The sequence below is a fragment of the Cherax quadricarinatus genome, chromosome 13, assembly GCF_038502225.1.
Source record: "Cherax quadricarinatus isolate ZL_2023a chromosome 13, ASM3850222v1, whole genome shotgun sequence".
Classification (NCBI taxonomy): domain Eukaryota; kingdom Metazoa; phylum Arthropoda; class Malacostraca; order Decapoda; family Parastacidae; genus Cherax; species Cherax quadricarinatus.
This window is the reverse complement of record NC_091304.1, coordinates 12,436,268-12,458,530: the sequence shown is the minus strand read 5'-3', so window position 1 is coordinate 12,458,530 and position 22,263 is coordinate 12,436,268. Positions and strand designations below refer to the sequence as shown.

General features: G+C 41.9%; 2 protein-coding genes across 8 annotated transcripts in view; both read right to left on the bottom strand.

Annotated features, from left to right (window-relative positions):
* The window catches only part of LOC128688637 (lysosomal proton-coupled steroid conjugate and bile acid symporter SLC46A3), a 60,677-nt gene extending 51,744 nt beyond the window's left edge, over positions 1–8,933 (bottom strand). For 2 of the 7 annotated variants that reach the window (XR_011391933.1, XR_011391932.1), the window contains exons 1-3: positions 8,423–8,933; positions 3,359–3,467; positions 2,743–3,015 (exon numbers count right to left, since the gene is read on the bottom strand). Coding sequence is in view for 2 of the 7 variants with exons in the window: in XM_070084519.1 (XP_069940620.1) it covers positions 2,743–3,015; positions 3,359–3,403 (318 nt within the window). In the remaining 5 variants the exon portion in view is untranslated. The remainder of the gene's footprint in view (positions 1–2,742; positions 3,016–3,358; positions 3,468–8,422) is intronic. The other 5 variants (XR_011391931.1, XR_011391929.1, XR_011391930.1 and 2 more) reach the window with 5 other exon arrangements.
* Positions 8,934–17,328: 8,395 nt separating this feature from the next.
* Positions 17,329–22,263, bottom strand: part of LOC128688635 (ankyrin repeat and SOCS box protein 8) — a 29,450-nt gene continuing 24,515 nt past the window's right edge. Inside the window, exon 5 of the mRNA XM_053776556.2 lies at positions 17,329–20,328. Coding sequence (XP_053632531.1) covers positions 20,205–20,328 — 124 coding nt within the window. The 3' untranslated portion in view covers positions 17,329–20,204. The remainder of the gene's footprint in view (positions 20,329–22,263) is intronic.

Genomic DNA, 22,263 nt, shown 5'->3' with positions numbered 1-22,263 from the left:
AACACAAGCCTTTACACGCCTTCAGTTCCCATCTTTCTTCATCCGAGATTGCAGACTCAAGGCACAAGCTATCCTCAACAAACCGCCCATGGAACAGCCCCCTAAACAGTTCATAATACTCCCATGTGGCGATGTTGCCACGAATACTCGCCGGGCACTTGCTATGAGTAACATCAACGTTTCCACCATAAACACATCATCTATCAAAGACCTCACTACGAAACGCACCCCCACACCTCTAATTTCTACAGCAGGCGTCTACACTATCCCTTGTGGGTTCTGTCCCAAGAAATATGTAGGCGAGACAGGCAGAGATCTTGCAGTCCGCCTGAATGAGCATCGAAATGCCTCTAACAGAGACGATGTAAGGTACGCCTGTGTCCTCCACAGAGACTCCACGGGGCATTTGATGAACTGGAACGAGGCACAACTCGTTCTCACCGAACCAGACCTCAGACGCCGACGGTGCCTAGAAGCCTCACTAATCACTGTCACCGACACTATAGAACACAACACTGGAAACTACAAAATTTCAAAAACATTGGCATACATGATACTTAAGCAACACCAACCCAACAACACAGGAGTCACATGATTTCAGCGTCTACCCGTCCTCATCATAGGTAGAGGTTGTTTTGATAAGGACCTGCCTCGCATGGGCCAGTGGGCCTTCTGCAGTGTTCCTCCATTCTTATGTTCTTATGACATTCCTCAGGTCACGTGCGTCACATCTCACTCTCCGCCTATATATAATGTCTTTCTACCTCTGTATGTTAGAAGTGATCAAGGTCCCAGGACCGAAACGTTTTCTAATAAATATGTTATAGTGTTTGCTTACGTGTCTTTCTAAACCAACATGTGTATGAGTGTGTGTGTGTGTATGAGTGGGTGTGTGTGTGTGTGTACTCACCTATTTGTACTCACCTATTTGTGGTTGCAGGGGTCGAGTCTTAGCTCCTGGCCCCGCCTCTTCACCGGTTGCTCTTCACCGGTATGAGTGTGTGTGCGTGTGTGTGTATGAGTTTGTGTGTGTGTGTGTGTGTGTGTGTGTGTGTGTGTGTGTGTGTGTGTGTGTGTGTGTGTGTGTGTGTGTGTGTGTGTGTGTGTGTGTGTGTGTGTGTGTGTGTGTGTGTGTGACTCAACAATCAATATTTGCACCAATAACTCATTAAAGTTGTGACCGGGTGTGGAAGTGTGAATTGCTCATTACACTATAATTTGTTCATGATTGTAGCCATGTATAAACGTAAGTAACCATTCTTACAGTATTCATTACCTTTGTAACTTGTGAGTTCATTACCTTGTACCTAGTTCAGCCATCCAAACTTTGGGGCCCAGTCCCTGGATCCATTACGTACCTCTGTAATCTGTAAATACCTTTGTAACTTGTCATGATTGTGACTAGACCTACCCGGAGTTCATTACCTTTGTAATTTGTGAGTTCATTACCTTTGTAAATTGTGAATTCATTACCTCTGTAACTTGCTCAGCTATCAAAACTTTGGAGTCCAGTCCCTGGACCAATTATGTACCTCTGTAATCTTTTGACTACCGCCCACAGGATGGGTATGGGGTGCATAATAAACATATTAAACTAACTTACTTTACAGGATATGTCAGTAATGCTGGTCTATAGTTCAACACTTCCTGTCCATTTCCTTTCTGGTAACTGTCTCATATCCAGTGACTTGTTGCAGATCTTAGTGGTTCAGTGCTCTCTATTGCAGAATCCATGACCTTTTAAATAACCTTGACTAGTGACTCAGTTTTTTTCACCTTTTTCCTCTGTTGTGTGTATAGTGTCGGGTACCTGTTGATGTACCCTTTCTACTTAACTATCTGCTGTTGCTACTGATTTCACTGAGAACTCTTTAAATCTTTTGTTCAATACCTCACACATTTTCCTGTCATTTTTTATGAGCTCTCTTCCTTTCTTCATCAACTATATTACTAGGTCTCTGACTGCCTCTTTCTTCTTCTTCTGATGTGACTGTGATGCAGTTTTGGTTCAGACATAACTTCTGTTGCTGTGTCATTCTCAAAGTGACGCTTAGCCTCTCTCTCTTCACTCTTGAATACAATTTGTTTCTATTCCATTCACTTTTTGTCTATACTTTGCATTCTTTAGTTTTTCATGCTCTTGATTTTTTCTCTGCATTGTTTCTTAAAACATAGGCTCTCTTTGCTTTTGCCATTTCTCCCTTCATCTTCTAGATATGAAGCTATCTGCCTCCTGGTATGTGTATGTGCACATATGTATGTACATATGTATGTGCACGCACACACACACTCCACTGTTTATTAATATTTTTCTATGCTGACTTTATTGAATGCATTTATCTTTGATATAAGTATGTTAAACTCCTATTTGTTTGGTTAAAATTGGCAGGAAAATGTGGCTCTCATTATGACAAAGATCACATGTAATGAGTGTTAGCTGATCAACTTCAGCTACATCCAACTCGGACCAGCAGGTTCAGGTTTAACTTCCCCACACTTTTCAAATATGTACTTCAAATAATGAATGACTAGCAATTTTTCCTAGTACAATAGTTAAAAAAAAAAAAAAAAAATGGCAAATTTTTGTGTCTGGAACATAACCCTATTTTACCCATTGGTTCATCACTTTGACATAAGCCTAGATTTTCAGGAGTGCAACCTGCACATTATGAGAGAGTTTACTGTATATATATTTATTTAAAACCAAGATAAACTGGAAGACAAAAAAAAGTCCTTACATACCTTAAACAGCAACAAATTAGTTGTTACTGATGACTGCACTGTCCAACCAAGAACGTTCAAAAAAATTATCGGCTCTGTTGTGATTCCTCGCAAAGCATTCTTCACTTTCGTGCAGCATCCTTGTTCCCTGTTTTCTTCCACTCCAATTATGCGCTCATCAAGACATGAAGAGCTGGCAATATCTATGGCGTCTATACTCTCTATGTTCTGCTCAGTTTCAGAGTCCCCGGAGAGAATAGGTATGTCATCTCTTTCACTCGCCATACTGTATAACTGGTGATAAAATTCATTTAAAAAATTACAGTAATGATTTTCAGAAAAGTAGTTCCCAAATTTGAATATACTAATTTGATAAATACATATACAATTTTACTAATAATACATGTATGTATTTATAAAATTTGCTTCAATTATCATATTTGCTCAGTCATTTAATATACATACACTACACACTGTACTTCAAATTATATGGCCATTTGAAATTTATATGTAACTATTATTATCATTACAATCACAACTAAGCACTAAACCCATAAGGGTCATACAGTGCTGCATGAAATTTATATAATTTGCAGTAATTTTTATCCAAATAAAATCAAATTACACAAACAACTACCTTACCAATCAGGTTCACCAATAGGTATTTAAAGACTCTGGTCATACATTAATAGTGAACAGCCCCCCTCAATACAGTATTTGCCTCAAGATACCATGCATGGGCATTTCTGAAAAAAAAACAAAAAAATATTTTACATCAGTAAAACTATTTAAGATTATGAAAATAAAATTTCACTTTATATACAATTTAATAATGTCAAGCGAAGGGGAAGGTAAAGAAAACCATAGACATCCACTTGTAATTTATTTCCATGTATGATATAGTATTCACTCACTGCATGCTTCCTTGATCTGACACAAGAGAATTACATATACTGATTAGTTAAAGAAAATTGGAAACAGATGGTGTCCTATGGCCTGGTAGGCAATGCTCTTGCCTCACACACTGAGTGTCCATGGTTTGATACCCTGCCGGGTGGAAACACTGGGTATGTTTCCTTACACCTGTTGTCCCTGTTCACCTAGCAAGCAAGTAGGTACCTGGGTGTTAGTCGACTGATGTGGATCGCAGCCTGGAGGACAAGACTGAGGACCCCAATGGAAATAAGACAGACAGTCCCTCAATGACACACTGACTTTCTTGGGTGATCCTGCGTGAGTAACCCTCCGGAGTTAAAAATCTAGTCTTATGATTTTTGTTTTAGACACATATGATGATTTTCTTGTTATACTCCATCACACATGGTTTTTCTGTCATATTCCATCACTTTTTTCCTGACAAAATCCATCACACATGATGGTTTTCCTGACAATCCATCACATGTGATGGGTGCTCGTGGCTTCATTAATAGTTTTCAGCTCACACACTGAGTGTCGGGGATCAATCCCCAGTACGGGTGAAATGTTGGGCATGTTTCCTTATACTTGTTGTCACACAGAAGTAGGTATGTACCTGGATGTTAGGCAGTCTTACAAGACAGTGTGTCTTGTAAGGCTGCAGTGTGTCTTGTAAGACTGTAGTGTGTCATGTAAGACTGTAGTGTGTCTTGTAAGACTGTAGTGCATTTAGTAAGGCTGCAATGTGTCTTGTAAGACTGTAGTGTGTCTTGTAAGACTGTTGTGGGTCGCAACATGGGGGGACACAATTCACCCTAAGTTACCCATAATGCTCTGCATGACCATGGGTTTTCTATAGAGCATGGCAATGATGTCAGCTAGGTCTGTAATAGTTGTATCATGTACTTGTAAAAGTTAAGATTTATTCATTGTTTATTATTATAAATAGGGAATGAAATTTCATGTTGAAGAAATCCCAGTTACATTAGCATCACTGAGGCAAAAACTTTGGATAATTTTAAATATAGGTTGGATGGGTAAATGAGTGGGTGGGGGTAGGCTTAAGTTAGGCTTGCCTACCATGGACCTGAAGGCCTGCTGTAGTATTTGTAATGATCTACGGCTTTTGTGGGAGATTGGTCGTTAGCTTTGACTGAGGTGTTGGCATCTGTTTCTCTAGAGATTTTTTCCCCACGAGATCCATTTTTCACATCTGTGGACACATTTTGCAACTTTGCAAGCTCTTGATGATGTGTTGATTGCAACACGAAAGGCCTAGAGCTATCATTCTACTTCCTCCGTGGTTGTTTCACACACATGCACGCGCACACACACACACACACACACACACACACACACACACACACACACACACACACACACACACACACACACACACACACACACACACACGCACACACACACAGACACACACACAGAAAGTGGAATAGCCTAGCAGGTGACGTAGTGGAGGCAGGAACCATACATAGCTTTAAGATGAGGTATGACAGCTCAGGAAGCAGAGAGAGAGAGGACCTAGTAGCGATCAGTGAAGAGGCAGGGCCAGGAGCTGAGTCTCGACCCCTGCAACCACAATTAGGTGAGTACACACAGTTGGAAGTCACAGTCACAGTTGGAAGTTGAAGACTCGGATGAACCATATGGATGTCAGGAAGTATTTTTTCAGTCACACAGTTGTCAGGAAGTGGAATAGTCTGGGAAGTGATGTAGTGGAGGCAGGATCTATACATAGCTTTAAGGAGAAGTATGATAAAGCTCACGGAACAAGTAGAGTGACTGAGTAGCGGCCAGTGAAGAGGCGGGGGCCAGGAGCTGAGACTCGACCCCTGCAGCCACAACTAGGCAAGTACACACACACACAAAAAAAAACTGCTAAATGCAAAGTGATGAAGATCAGGGAAGGGCAAAGAAGACTGCAGACAGAGTATAGGGTAGGTGGCCAAAGACTGCAAACCTCACTCAAGGAAAAAGATCTTGGGGTGAGTATAATACCGAGCACATCTCCTAAAGTGCAGTGAAGAGGTGGGGGCCAGGAGCTATGACTCGACCCCTGCAACTACAACTAGGTGAGTACATCAACCAGATAACTGCTGCAGCATATGGGCACCTGGCAAACCCGAGAATAGCATTCCGATACCTTAATAAGGAATCGTTCAAGACACTGTACACCGTGTTTGTCAGGCCCATACTGGACTATGCAGCACTTGTTTGGAGCCCACACTTGATCAAGCACGTCAAGAAATCAGAGAAAGTGCAAAGGTTTGCAACAAGGTTAGTTCCAGAGCTAAGGGGTATGTCCTACGAAGAAAGGCTAAGGGAAATCGGTCTGACGACACTGGAGGACAGGAGGGTTAGGGGAGACATGATAACGACATACAAAATACAGCGTGGAATAGACAAGGTGGACAGAGACAGGATGTTCCAGAGAGGGGACACAGAAACAAGGGGTCACAATTGGAAGTTGAAGACCCAGATGAGTCAAAGGGATGTCAGGAAGTACTTCTTCAGTCATAGAGTAGTCAGGAAGTGGAATAGCCTAGCAAGTGAGGTAGTGGAGGCAGGAACCATACATAGCTTTAAGATGAGGTATGATAAAGCTCATGGAGAAGGGAGAAAGAGAACCTGTAGCACTCAGTGAAGAGACAGGGCCAGGAGCTGAGTCTCGACCCCTGCAACCACAATTAGGTGAGTAGAATTAGGTGAGTACACACACACACACACACACACACACACACACACACACACACACACACACACACACACACACAAGTGGAATAGCCTAGCAAGTGAAAGTGAAGTAGTGGAGGCAGGAACCATACATAGTTTTAAGAAGAGGTATGACAAAGCTCAGGAAGCAGAGAGGGAGAGGACCTAGTAGTGATCAGTGAAGAGGCGGGGCCAGGAGCTGAGTCTCGACCCCTGCAACCACAATTAGGCGAGTACAATTAGGTGAGTACACACACACACACACACACACACACACACACACACACACACACACACACACACACCAGGGATAACAGGGAAGGCACTACAATGGATCAGGGAATACTTGTCAGGAAGACAGCAGCGAGTCATGGTACGTGGCGAGGTGTCAGAGTGGGCACCTGTGACCAGCGGGGTCCCGCAGGGGTCAGTCCTAGGACCAGTGCTGTTTCTGGTATTTGTGAACGACATGACGGAAGGAATAGACTCTGAGGTGTCCCTGTTTGCAGATGACGTGATCGAAGACCAGGCAGAACTACAAAGGGATCTGGACAGGCTGCAGACCTGGTCCAGCAATTGGCTCCTGGAGTTCAATCCCACCAAGTGCAAAGTCATGAAGATTGGGGAAGGGCAAAGAAGGCCGCAGACGGAGTACAGTCTAGGGGGCCAGAGACTACAAACCTCACTCAAGGAAAAAGATCTTGGGGTGAGTATAACACCAGGCACATCTGAAGCGCACATCAACCAAATAACTGCTGCAGCATATGGGCGCCTAGCAAACCTCAGAACAGCATTCCGACATCTTAATAAGGAATCATTCAGGACCCTGTACACCGTGTACGTTAGGCCCATATTGGAGTATGCGGCACCAGTTTGGAACCCACACCTAGCCAAGCACGTGAAGAAACTAGAGAAAGTGCAAAGGTTTGCAACAAGACTAGTCCCAGAGCTAAGAGGTATGTCCTACGAGGAGAGGTTAAGGGAAATCAACCTGACGACACTGGAGGACAGGAGAGATAGGGGGGACATGATAACGACATACAAAATACTGAGAGGAATTGACAAGGTGGACAAAGACAGGATGTTCCAGAGATTGGACACAGTAACAAGGGGACACAGTTGGAAGCTGAAGACACAGACGAATCACAGGGATGTTAGGAAGTATTTCTTCAGCCACAGAGTAGTCAGTAAGTGGAATAGTTTGGGAAGCGATGTAGTGGAGGCAGGATCCATACATAGCTTTAAGCAGAGGTATGATAAAGCTCACGGCTCAGGGAGAGTGACCTAGTAGCGATCAGTGAAGAGGCGGGGCCAGGAGCTCGGATTCGACCCCCGCAACCTCAACTAGGTGAGTACAACTAGGTGAGTACACACACACACACACACTTTTTTTATCACTGTTTCCACTTGTAATATACTGTAAACTGTAAAATTTCCATTGTCATGCACCGCACAGTTTATGTTAATATATTCTGTATAATAAATTTTCTTTTCCCCTCTGTACCTGTTGCTAAATTTTAGTCGTTAGAATGCTCTAATAAAACCACTGAATTATCTAATCTTCAGTTTTGACAAGTAATACTAATTCAACAAATATTAAAACTGATCTGGTCGGTGGACGTTATTAATAGGGGAGTCTTTGCTATGTTGCTATGGCATGGCTTTTGATCCAAGGAATTTTAAGTACTCGTCCTCTGATGAACGCTACATGGACCAGTTGCTCTGTAGCTCAATCGCTAGCGCACTCGCCTCACACACTGAGGTCCGGAGTTCGATTCTCTGGTACGGCTGGAAAACATTAGGGACGTGTTTCCATAAGACGCCTGCTGTCCATGTTCACCCATCAGTATAAAATGAGTACCTGGGTGTTAGTGGACTGGTGTGGGTCGCATCCTGGGACAAAATTGACCTAATATGCCCGAAATGCTCAGTAGTATCATTGATGTCAGCTAGGCCTGTATACCTTGTACATGTACTTATAGAAATAAAGATATTATTATTATTATCTACCATTAGCAGATCATTGTTTAATTAAAATGACAATATACTGCTCACTTACCATTCTAAGCTAGTTTGATTTAAGCTTACTTAATGTTGACCAACACTTAAAAGCGTTTTTCTGTTTCAGGAGACATATAGCCAACCTCAATGTTTCTGCTCGTCCCGCTGACTGTACAAAAGTTGTTACCTGGAGAGCATCACCATTGTTGTCTAACAGAGTGATGCAGTACTACCAGATCCCAGTGGCAAGACACCCTCCGGAAACTCTCTGGAGTTATTTTTTATCACTCACCCAATCCGTTTGCCTTATTAGTCCTCCTCACTACACCAGTCTCCAGAGCCACGATCGTTTTAGCTACTGGGTTAAGCCCTGGCACTATCTCTTCCACTCATAACCTTCCCAATGGAAATAAGTCACTCTGACTTCTTTTTGGGGGTTATTCTAGGCTCTCTACACATATGCTGCTACGTATACCTGGAGAGAGTTCCGGGGGTCAACGCCCCCGCGACCTGGTCTGTGACCAGGCCTCATGGTGGATCAGGGCCTGATCAACCAGGCTGTTACTGCTGGCCGCACGTAATCCAAAGTACGAACCACAGTACACAGTAAGTTCGAACATACGTGTAAATTTTACCTTATTCCTAGTAATGACCCTCGTATTGTAGATAGTTTTAATGACCCTCGTGTAGTAGATAGTCTTTTTAGTATGATAATAAGATGTTATCTTCATTATAGAATAATAAGAAAATATTGTAACCTTTATATTATAATAATAAGGTAAAAGGACCCCAATGGAAATAAGTCACTCTGTCTGACTTTTTTTGGGTTATCCTAGGTTCTCTACACATATGCTGCTATGTATGATAATTCTATGTAACTGTATTTGTGTATACCTGAATAAACTTACTTATTAACCCTGCTGGTCAGGTACTGACTTAGGTGCCTGTTCAGTGCCTACTTGAAGACAGCCAGGGGTCTATTGGTAATCCCCCTAATGTGTACTGGGAGGCAGTTGAACAGTCTTGGGCCCTTGACACTTATTGTGGTGTCTCTTATCGTGCTAGTGGCAAACCTGCTTTCACTGTATGATAATCTATGTAACTGTATTTGTGTATACCTGAATAAACTTTCACCAATCTACTCTCCCTATCCCCACTTCCCAGCTCACCCCACAAGGGTCTTACCTAAAATCTCTTCTCTTGTCTTCTATTTTATTCATGAGTAAGCGCTCAACCCGTAAGGGTCATACAGAAACAAGAAAATGTAAAGCAGTCAGGCTTGATCCCCAACTATTTGGATCAATTACCTTTGACTAGTATCAAGGCAACCATGAACTATAATTATAACCGTTTGTAATAAGATTCAGTCCAATGTGATGGAATATATTGTGGGTAATTCTACACGATGGGTGTGTTAAACAGTTCATTTTTGCTCTTAATGCTGTAGAATGTCATATAGATCCGGGTAGCTACGCAATACTCACTCGGAAGATATTTAGTAAGATTATTTAGGTACAGGTACAAATAAATACAACTATCATAGTGTAAATTACCTACGATACCCCCCCCCCAAAAAAAAAAAAAATCAGTCTGGGTGACTTATTTCCATAGGGATCATAATTAACATATAACAGTGGCCACCTCTTTGTATCAGAAACAAATATAGTGAAATTGTAGTCTAGCTGCCCTAATACATAGACATTTTAAAAGGTTAAGTTAGTAAGTTTATTTAGGTATACACAAATACAGTTACACAGATTATCATACATAAAAAAGTTTTGAGAGACTGATCGCGGGTTCTATCCCCGCCCGTGGTATGGTTTGTTTGCAATCGTGTCATTACGATTTCGTGAGTCATTATCATACATATCAGTATATGTAGAGAACATAGGATAACCCAAAATGGGTACAATAGAAGAAGTAATGGTGGTATAAGTTATAATTTAACATCTTTATTATTCACCACATACCCATCCTGTGGTCGTAAGATAGAAGTAGTAATATATTATGTTTGATCTCCGCCAGTATCACCTACACTAAGGCTTCACTACTGTGAAGGAGACAGAGGTTTACGACGGACCGAAACGTTGTCGTAAGCTTTTCTTTCCCACGTGCGGGTTATTTGTGTATTGTTCCTGTCACGGTGTTGTTATTTGGTTCTTTAAGGGCCCCGTTCAGTTCCCCTGCTTTCTAATATGATATTTTTTTCCCTATAATCTACCTTGTCCATAATTACTATCGCATTTCCTTTATCTCCTTTTGTAAGGTGACGTCTAGGACCTTGCCTTAATAAAGCATACCACGGGTGGGATTAGAACCCGCGGTCAGTCTCAAAACTCCAGACAGTCGAGTTAGCCTCTGGGCTAGACTTCATCTTACGAAGGCAGATAAAACAAATGGACAAGGTAGATTATAGGGGGGGAAATAAACATGATATTAGGAGACAGGGAAACTCACGTGCCTTTCAAGGCTAAAGCTCTCGCTTCACACGACGAGGGTTCGGGTTCGATTCCCAGCGAGGGTAAAAGCATTGGACGCGTTACCTTACACTGGTTGTCCCTGATCGCCCATCAGTAAAATGGGTAACTGACTGGTGTGGGTCGCATCTCGGGACAAAAATAACCTAATGTGCCCGAAATGCTCCGCATAATAAGCGGCTTTCTATGTAGTAGTATGTCACTGATGTCAGCTATGGTCTGTATACCGTGTACATGTACTTATAGAAATAAAGATATTATTATTATTAACTAGATTAGGTTAGGTAAGGTTTGTCAGGAAACAGGACTAGCGTTTCCAGACGCGGGTCTTAGATGATGACCCGCAGCTGGAGCTTTTGGTCATCTGACCGAGGCCTTCCACTGACTTACCGGTCACAGGTAGGAATCACTGTTGGTATCACTGCAGTCTCCCAGAAGCACATGCCACTGTTTATTTACTTTTACATCTGATGCCACAATATCAACTTTTAAAAATTTTCACGATAATAATGTTTTGTATTAATTAATGAAACTTTTGCATTTCAGTATGGTATATAAGTATAGCAATAATACTAATATAAAATTAAGCCTTTATTACCATGAAGACTGATAGGTTAACAGATAATGTTTTATGGTTCATAATGATGACATGCTAGACCTTGACAAGCCGCTAGTTGCCATACAAAGCAATTACGTATAATAAAATATTTTAAAGTACACTAAATCTGTAGCTAATATATATATATATATATATATATATATATATATATATATATATATATATATATATATATATATATATATATATATATATATATATATATATATATATATATATATATATATATATATATATATATATATATATATGTCGTGCCGAATAGGCAGAATTTGCGATCTTGGCTTAAATAGCAACGTTCATCTTGCCATATGGGACTAGTGAAAATTTGTGTATGCAATACTTTCGCCAAAATCATTCTGAACCTAACGAAAAAAATATATTTAATTGTGTTTGTTTAGTATTAAATTATTGTAAACAAATCTAAAATATATTTAGTTGGGTTAGGCTAAAATAAATTGTTCTTGTTATAATAAGGTTAGGTAAGTTTTCTAATATTCTTTTGGTGCAGAATTAAAAATTTTTACATTAACATTAATGAAAAAAATATATCTTTAAACGTATAAGAGAAAATTTTAGAAAGGATTTAATTTTAAATGAGTTCTTGCTAATTGACCAGTTTTACATATTCGGCACGATATATATATATATATATATATATATATATATATATATATATATATATATATATATATATATATATATATATATATATATATATATATATATATATATATATATATATATATATATGCGCCAAACTGCGGCCAGCCGAAAATAGATCATGCGACACATTATCTCGCCTCAAGAGTTGGTTTTAGTTTAATATGTTTATCATGCACTCCATACCCATCCTGTGGGCGGTAGTCCAAAGATTACAGAGGTACATAATTGGTCCAGGGACTGGACTCCAAAGTTTTGATAGATGAGCAAGTTACAGAGGTAATGAACTCACAATTTACAAAGGTAATGAACTCACAATTTACAAAGGTATTGAACTCACAATTTACAAAGGTAATGAACTCCAGGTAGGTCTAGTCACAATCATGACAAGTTACAAAGGTATTTACAGATTATAGAGGTACGTAATGGGTCCAGGGACTGGGCCCCAAAGTTTTGATAGCTGAAATAGGTACAAATGTAATGAATCCTGCAAGAATGGTCACTTACGTTTATACATGGGTACAATCATGAACAAATTATAGAGTAATGAGTAATTCACACTTCCACACCCGGTCACAACTGTAATGAGTTATTGGTGCAAATATTGATTGTTGAGTCGCACACACTCACTCACACACACACACACACACACACACACACACACACACACACACACACACACACACACACACACACACACACACACACACACACACACACACACACACGCACATACACTCATACACACACCACAACGTTCGCACTGCCTTAACCACTTAACCAGAGAGCCTTCAAAGATCAGGGATCACGCACCCAGCAGAGCTAGGTGTTGTTTGTGATCCGAGGACACTCGTGGTAGTGGTAAGCTCAAGGCTAATTTCAACCACCTCCCGTCTGAATACCAGCCTCCTTAAGCAGTTTATGTAGTAATGAAACCACGAAACTGGCTGGCAGGAGCGGCCTGCTCTAAATCCATGTTGCCCTGGGTTGAATATCTAGGTGGGTGGCGATCTTGCTTTATAGAACCCTTTCAAAGATTTTTTATGATATGGGACATTAGTGCTATAGGTCTGTAATTCTTTGCAATTGCTTTACTGCCACCTTTGTGGACGGAGGCTATGTCTGTTGTTTTTAGTGACTGTGGGATGACCACTGTGTCCATGCTTCCTCTCCATAGAATGCTGAAGGCATATGAAAGAGGCTTCTTGCAGTTCTTGATGAACACAAGAGTTCAAAGAGTCTGAGCCTGAGGCCGAGTGTATGGGCATGTCATTTATTGCTTTATCAAAGTCTTGTGGTGTTAGGATAATATCGGAGACTTTTTAATTTGCCAAATCTTGAGTCTCAGTCCTAAAAAAAATCGTTTACATTTTCGACTTTTAATCTGGTTAACGGATCACTAAACACTGAGTCATATTGGAACTTTATATCCTACTCATTTCTTTGCTGCTATCTGTGTAAATCCCATTTCGTCTAAGCAGGGGTCCAATACTGGATGTTGTTTTGGCCTTAGATTTGGCATAAGAAAAGAAATTTTTTTTTCCCAATTTCATTGATGGCTTGAAGTTCTTACTGAGTTTCTTGCCTCCTGTATGATTCCTTAAACTTAAGTTTGATATTTGCTGCTTTTCTGACCAGTGCCTTCTTTTGTATTTCAGATATACTGGCCCCTTTCAGCAGTTCTGCGATTCTTTGTCTTTGCCTGTATAGGGAGCATCTCTCTCTCTCTAGTTCACATCTCTTCCTTTTTCTAAAAGGAATGTGCCTTGAGCATACCTCAGGTGCCACAGTTAATTTTTATAGGCAAAGGTTTGGATCTGTGTTGTTTAGGATATCTTCCCGGCTTGTTTCATTTAGTACATGGTTGACTTGATCCCGCTGTATGTTTTTGTTACTGAAGTTGAATTTGGTGAAGTCACCTTCAAAACTGGTCAGGAGCCCTGCACATACATGTCTGTACCTCTGTTATGCTGTGGTCTTAGTGTATTGTCTTTGATACTGTTATATTCCATATCAGATCATCATTATTGAAGATGAAGTCTAGTGTATTTTCCAGTCTTGCTGGCTCTGTTATTTGCTGGTTTAAAGTGAATTTGTTGCAAAGAGTTAATAGCTTATGTGTGTGTGAATTTTCGTCTGAGCTGGCCCCTGGGGTTATCTCTGCTAAAACATTATTTGTTGTGGGGTGGCAGCGAGGTGTAGTCTCATCCTTTTATATGCCTTCCTGTTAATCTTTATTTTTATAGTTCCATGATAATGTGAGAAGTCATGAAAGCTCTTGGAATTTTGCTGTTTTTCCACAATGGTTGTTCTGAAACACTGATCTCTGGCTGAAGGAGACTCGAACCTACGAACCTTGGAACAAGGTACTCAGTGCTTTACCAATCTACCCACACTGGACCAATACCTTGGAGTCCAGCTTGCGCTAGACTTTGATCCAAGGCAGCCAGCTTTCAGGGAGAAGGCTACAGCTTTTCATCTCATCCCCTGCATGCATCAGCCTTACTAGAGATATTAACAATGCAAGGAATTCGCAAGAGCAGGCGAAATATACACAAACACTGATCTCTGGCTGTTTGTGTATATTTCGCCTGCTCTTGCGAATTCCTTGCAATGGTTGTTCTGAATTTTGTGATATTACCTGTTTATTGTGATCTTAGTGCAGTATTTGCTATACTCATCCACTTTAGGTGTCTTAAGTTGAAATTGCCCAGCAGCAAGATGTTTCGGGCAGGAGTTTACCTGGAGTTTACCTGGAGAGAGTTTCGGGGGTCAACGCCCCCGCGGCCCGGTCTGTGACCAGGCCTCCTGGTGGATCAGCGCTTGATCAACCAGGCTGTTGCTGCTGGCTGCACGCAAACCAACGTACGAGCCACAGCCCGGCTGATCAGGAACTGACTTTAGGTGCTTGTCCAGTGCCAGCTTGAAGACTGCCAGGGGTCTGTTGGTAATCCCCCTTATGTGTGCTGGGAGGCAGTTGAACAGTCTCGGGCCCCTGACACTTATTGTATGGTCTCTTAACGTGCTAGTGACACCCCTGCTTTTCATTGGGGGGATGGTGCATCGTCTGCCAAGTCTTTTGCTTTCGTAGTGAGTGATTTTCGTGTGCAAGTTCGGTACTAGTCCCTCTAGGATTTTCCAGGTGTATATAATCATGTATCTCTCCCTCCTGCGTTCCAGGGAATACAGGTTTAGAAACCTCAAGCGCTCCCAGTAATTGAGGTGTTTTATCTCCGTTATGCGCGCCGTGAAAGTTCTCTGTACATTTTCTAGGTCGGCAATTTCACCTGCCTTGAAAGGTGCTGTTAGAGTGCAGCAATATTCCAGCCTAGATAGAACAAGTGACCTGAAGAGTGTCATCATGGGCTTGGCCTCCCTAGTTTTGAAGGTTCTCATTATCCATCCTGTCATTTTTCTAGCAGATGCGATTGATACAATGTTATGGTCCTTGAAGGTGAGATCCTCTGACATAATCACTCCCAGGTCTTTGACGTTGGTGTTTCGCTCTATTTTGTGGCCAGAATTTGTTTTGTACTCTGATGAAGATTTAATTTCCTCATGTTTACCATATCTGAGTAATTGAAATTTCTCATCGTTGAACTTCATATTGTTTTCTGCAGCCCACTGAAAGATTTGGTTGATGTCCGCCTGGAGCCTTGCAGTGTCTGCAATGGAAGACACTGTCATGCAGATTCGGGTGTCATCTGCAAAGGAAGACACGGTGCTGTGGCTGACATCCTTGTCTATGTCGGATATGAGGATGAGGAACAAGATGGGAGCTAGTACTGTGCCTTGTGGAACAGAGCTTTTCACCGTAGCTGCCTCGGACTTTACTCTGTTGACGACTACTCTCTGTGTTCTGTTAGTGAGGAAATTATAGATCCATCGACCGACTTTTCCTGTTATTCCTTTAGCGCGCATTTTGTGCGCTATTACGCCATGGTCACACTTGTCGAAGGCTTTTGCAAAGTCTGTATATATTACATCTGCATTCTTTTTGTCTTCTAGTGCATTTAGGACCTTGTCATAGTGATCCAGTAGTTGAGACAGACAGGAGCGACCTGTTCTAAACCCATGTTGCCCTGGGTTGTGTAACTGATGGGTTTCTAGATGGGTGGTGATCTTGCTTCTTAGGACCCTTTCAAAGATTTTTATGATATGGGATGTTAGTGCTATTGGTCTGTAGTTCTTTGCTGTTGCTTTACTGCCCCTTTTGTGGAGTGGGGCTATGTCTGTTGTTTTTAGTAACTGAGGGACGACCCCCGTGTCCATGCTCCCTCTCCATAGGATGGAAAAGGCTCGTGATAGGGGCTTCTTGCAGTTCTTGATGAACACAGAGTTCCATGAGTCTGGCCCTGGGGCAGAGTGCATGGGCATGTCATTTATCGCCTGTTCGAAGTCATTTGGCGTCAGGATAACATCGGATAGGCTTGTGTTAATCAAATTTTGTGGCTCTCTCATAAAAAATTCATTTTGATCTTCGACTCTCAGTCTGGTTAGCGGCTTGCTAAAAACTGAGTCATATTGGGACTTGAGTAGCTCACTCATTTCCTTGTTGTCATCTGTGTAGGACCCATCTTGTTTAAGTAGGGGCCCAATACTGGACGTTGTTCTCGATTTTGATTTGGCATAGGAGTAGAAATACTTTGGGTTTCTTTCGATTTCATTTGTGGCTTTTAGTTCTTCCCGCGATTCCTGACTCCTAAAGGATTCTTTTAGCTTAAGTTCGATGCTTGCTATTTCTCTGACCAGTGTCTCCCTGCGCATTTCAGATATATTGACCTCTTTTAGCCGCTCTGTTATTCTTTTCCGTCGCCTGTAAAGGGAGCGCCTGTCTCTTTCTATTTTACATCTACTCCTCCTTTTTCTTAGAGGAATAAGCCTTGTGCATACATCGAGTGCCACCGAGTTAATCTGTTCTAGGCATAAGTTTGGGTCTGTGTTGCTTAGTATATCTTCCCAGCTTATATCGGTTAGGACTTGGTTTACTTGGTCCCACTTTATGTTTTTGTTATTGAAGTTGAATTTGGTGAATGCTCCCTCGTGACTAGTCTCATTTTGTCGGTCTGGGGCTCCACGCATACATGTCTGAACCTCAATTATGTTGTGATCTGAGTATATTGTTTTTGATATGGTGACATTTCTTATCAGATCATCATTGTTAGTGAAGATGAGGTCTAGTGTATTCTCCAGTCTAGTAGGCTCTATTATTTGCTGGTTTAAATTGAATTTTGTGCAGAGATTTAAAAGCTCGTGTGAGTGTGAGTTTTCATCAGAGCTGCCTCCTGGTGTTATTACTGCAACAATATTATTTGCTATATTCCTCCATTTTAGGTGCCTTAAGTTGAAATCCCCCAGGAGCAAGATGTTGGGTGCAGGAGCTGGAAGATTTTCCAGACAGTGGTCAATTTTTAACAGCTGTTCCTGGAATTGCTGGGATGTTGCATCCGGAGGCTTGTAGACTACCACAATGACTAGGTTTTGGTTCTCGACCTTTACTGCTAAAACTTCCACTACGTCATTTGAGGCATTAAGCAGTTCTGTGCAAACAAGTGACTCTGCAATATACAGGCCAACCCCCCCCCTTTTGCCTGTTCACTCTGTCACATCTGTATAGGTTGTAACCTGGGATCCATATTTCGTTGTCCAAGTGATCCTTTATGTGGGTCTCAGTGAAAGCCGCGAACATTGCCTTTGCCTCTGCAAGCAGTCCACGGATGAAAGGTATTTTGTTGTTTGTTGCTGGCTTTAGACCCTGTATATTTGCAAAGAAGAATGTTATCGGACTGGTGGTATTGTTGGTACTGGGGGGGGATTTTTTTTCCGGCATTAGTATCTGTATCTGTTGGTTTGGAGTGGAGGCCATCGACTGTGGTTCCACTCCAGGAATGACTGGATTTGGTGTACGATTTCTGCCATTTCCTGCCAGTTTTTTTTCCTTCCTGGCACTAAAAAACCTCTCCCTCTTGAGTGGCTGTGGCTACCCAGGTTTTCCCATGGCCTGGATGTTTTGTATCTTTTTGTCCCCTTTAGATGGTATGCCTGGCAATTTAGGAGGTGGGAGATTTTCCACAGTGGTCAATTTTGAAAAGCTGCTCCGGGAATTGTTGGGAAGTAGCGTTCGGAAGCTTCTATACAACCACAATGACAAGGTTTAAGAGAGAGTTTTGGTTTTCGATCTTGATTGCCGAAACCTCGACTACACCATTTGAGGTGTTTAGTAATGCTAAGCAAATGAGAGACTCTCTTACATACAGGCCAACCCCCCTCCCCCCCTGTTACCTGTTTACTCTGTTGCATCTAAATAGATTATAGCCTGGACTCCATATTTCGTTGTCAAAGTGATCCTTTATGTGGGTCTCTGTGAAAGCCGCAAACATTGCGTTTGACTCTGTGAGCAGTCCCTTGATGTAAGGTATTTTGTTGTTTGTTGATGGCTTCAGACACTGTAAGTTTGCAAAGATAAATGTCGTCGTATTAATGGTACGTAGGGGGACTTTGTTTAGTAGCATTAATATCTGTTGTTTTGTAGTGGAAGCAAATGACTGGGTCTCCTCTCCAAAAGTGTTTTGAGTTATAGGTAGTTATAAGTTAATTTTGAGGCTGCCCGAAATGTTCTTCATAGGCTAGGTGAGGTAAGATTCATCAGAAAACAGAACAATTGTTTTCCGACGCAGGTCTACCTGGAGTGAGTTCCGGGGGTCAACGCCCCCGCGGCCCGGTCTGTGACCAGGCCTCCTGGTGGATCAGAGCCTGATCAACCAGGCTGTTGCTGCTGGCTGCACGCAAACCAACGTACGAGCCACAGCCTGGCTGGTCAGGAACCGACTTTAGGTGCTTGTCCAGTGCCAGCTTGAAGACTGCCAGGGGTCTGTTGGTAATCCCCCTTATGTATGCTGGGAGGCAGTTGAACAGTCTCGGGCCCCTGACACTTATTGTATGGTCTCTTAACGTGCTAGTGACACCCCTGCTTTTCATTGGAGGGATGTTGCATCGTCTGCCAAGTCTTTTGCTTTCGTAGTGAGTGATTTTTGTGTGCAAGTTCGGTACTAGTCCCTCTAGAATTTTCCAGGTGTATATAATCATGTATCTCTCCCGCCTGCGTTCCAGGGAATACAGGTTTAGGAACCTCAAGCTCTCCCAGTAATTGAGGTGTTTTATCTCCGTTATGCGTGCCATGAAGGTTCTCTGTACATTTTCTAGGTCAGCAATTTCACCTACCTTGAAAGGTGCTGTTAGTGTGCAACAATATTCCAGCCTAGATAGAACAAGTGACCTGAAGAGTGTCATCATGGGCTTGGCCTCCCTAGTTTTGAAGGTTCTCATTATCCATCCTGTCATTTTTCTAGCAGATGCGATTGATACAATGTTATGGTCCTTGAAGGTGAGATCCTCCGACATGATCACTCCCAGGTCTTTGACGTTGGTGTTTCGCTCTATTTTGTGGCCAGAATTTGTTTTGTACTCTGATGAAGATTTAATTTCCTCGTGTTTACCATATCTGAGTAATTGAAAGTGGTGGGTCATATAATGACCCACCACTGGAGCTTTTGGTCAGCTGACCGAGGCCTTTCCCTGGTTGACCCGTCAGCCCTTTTAAAAAATTATGTTCCACTCTCCATAACCAGGGGCTTTCTGTAAAGTATGCCCAAAATCTCAACTAATCCTATATCATTATTATTATTATTATTATTATTATTATTATTATTATTATTATTATGCTGAGGATCCCAGAAGGGGATCGAAATATACAGATCAATCAACCTCTTGTGTTTCTGTCTTCACTTACTGAGCATCTTACAGTAAAGAACAGGTAAAAAAATTAAGATTCGTCTGTCATCTTGCATATTCGCGAGGCAGAAAAACTCACCAGTTCAAAATATTAAAAACAATAGAATCAAGGATACCCAGACGTAAAGGAACTGGAGCTAATCTAATCACTCTACAATAAGCGTTAAAATTCCCCCCAACCTTCACCGCCAATCTCTCTCGATGCTGGTAAAGGTCCCCTGATCCCATTCCCCGGGGCTGTATGACCCCTACAGGTTTAGCACTTCTCCATTAACTTATGTAACAGGCATTTAGAGGATGGGCAGTTTGTGTTGGTCTTTGTTCTGCAGGTGTTTGGTAAGTATGAGGTCCGCACAGACGTTGGATGAGGGTGATCCAGCCAGCGTGGCCACGTCCCATGGTGTCTCCTGGTACCTGGAGAACACAAACTCTCATTAAATGGCAGTACACTCTACTGTCCCTTTCCTCGGATCAAGCTGGATCCCAATGGCGGATTGCCTACTACTGTGCTTAGCAAAACACGTTGCAGAGCCAACATTTACCGGGACAATGTTTCGCTCTGTGTAGAACTTAATTAGTCAAATGTTAGAGTGTGACTTGATAAATCTCTACACAGCTAAAAAAAATACGATTTGATAAAAGCTCTAATCAGAGCTAAACGTCCCGATAACATCTTATCTGTAACGTGTCTTTTTTGGAACAAACCTGATTACTTCCTATTCCTCTAATGGGTTTATCGTTTCTCCATGAATATAATGGTAATGGAGTATTTATCTGGATTAGTAGATTCTTAGACATTACCACCGGCAAACTTCTGGGAGTTTACTTCCCCAGTTGATGTTTACCTAACCACATGCAAAATCTTGCAACCAAAAACTGTTCTCACACTCTGCATTACTATGAACCTAAATACAAAAAAATTCTGAGAATTTTGAGAGCACTCACAAATGTTAAACTAGCATAAGTATAAAATGCCAACAAGTTGGAAAACAGCCATAAATGCGGAGTGGACACGTTACGCTTGGTGACCATACTTTTTAAAATCTATAGAAAGTGCGTGGGAATTGTGGAGAAATTATCTCAGACGGGGAGGGCGGCGAGGGGGTCGTGACCCCTCCCCCCTTTTTTTCCACAGTACGAGGGAGGTGCGAGTAACGTACCATACCACATATAACCATGATGAGACACTCCTTCGTTTTGCCAACTATAACTTACGAGACAACTCAATCAAGTGTGACCGAGAAAACTCCCAGTTTGATATATTTTACGTAAGACAGAAATAAGCCTTTATCCTAATGATATACATAGCCAGTAGGATAAATTAAAGACACCTCTGTATCATGGAAGACTTTGTCCTTTTACTTAGGACCATAGCAAAAGCTGGCACCGAAAATTCTAGATGTAATGGTTTGACGTTATGTAAGCAAATTTTTTCGCGCCCAAAATGTAGAGTGTGATGCTGGATGGCGTCAGTTGCAGAAAAGTTACCGGAGCAGCACTACGCTGCTTTGAAACGTAAAAACCGTGGATATGGCCTTAACGGAAGACAAATTAGGCGACCCTGTCGTACGAGGCATCGTCAGCAATTCTCTCTACCTGCCGTGGCCATTATTAACCTCAGATAGGAACCCAAACTATTTACGAGTGATTCTTCGTGAATGAGTGATGGTGAACTAGAGTGACGTTGAAATGATTTGACGGGGGCATTGACCCCCGGAACTCTCTCCAGGTAAACTCCAGCTGTACTGAAGAGTCTAACGTGTGCAGTGATCTAGAATGCTAGTGTACTATATCTCTAATCAAGCCAACGGATATCCGCGTCCATACGACACGGTAGTGTCATAATTCAGGTTACACGAGCCCAGGTAAGTCCGTCTTTCTAGTACACTGTCGAAAGCCTTCTTACAGTCCAAGAAAATGCAGTCTACTTACCCCTTTTTCTACTGCCTCTGTGTGTGTACTCACCTAATTGTGATTTCATGGGTCGACTCATAGCTCCTGGCCCCGCTTCTTCACTGGTCTCGACTATGTCCACTCCCTGCGTTATCATACCTCTTCTTAAAGCAGTTATTATTATTATAATAAAAAAGAAGCGCTAAGCCACAAGGACTATACAGTTCTTAAAGCAGTACTGCTACATCACTGTCCACACTGTTCACTTCCTGACAGCTCTATAACTGAAGAAGTACTTCCTAACATCCCTGTGACTCACCTGAGTCTTCAACTTCCATTTGCGACCCCTTGATGCTGTGTCCCATCTCTGGAACATCCTGTCCCTATCCACCTTGTCAATTCCTCTCAGTATTTTATACGTCATTATCATGTCCTCCCTATCCCTCCTGTCCAGTG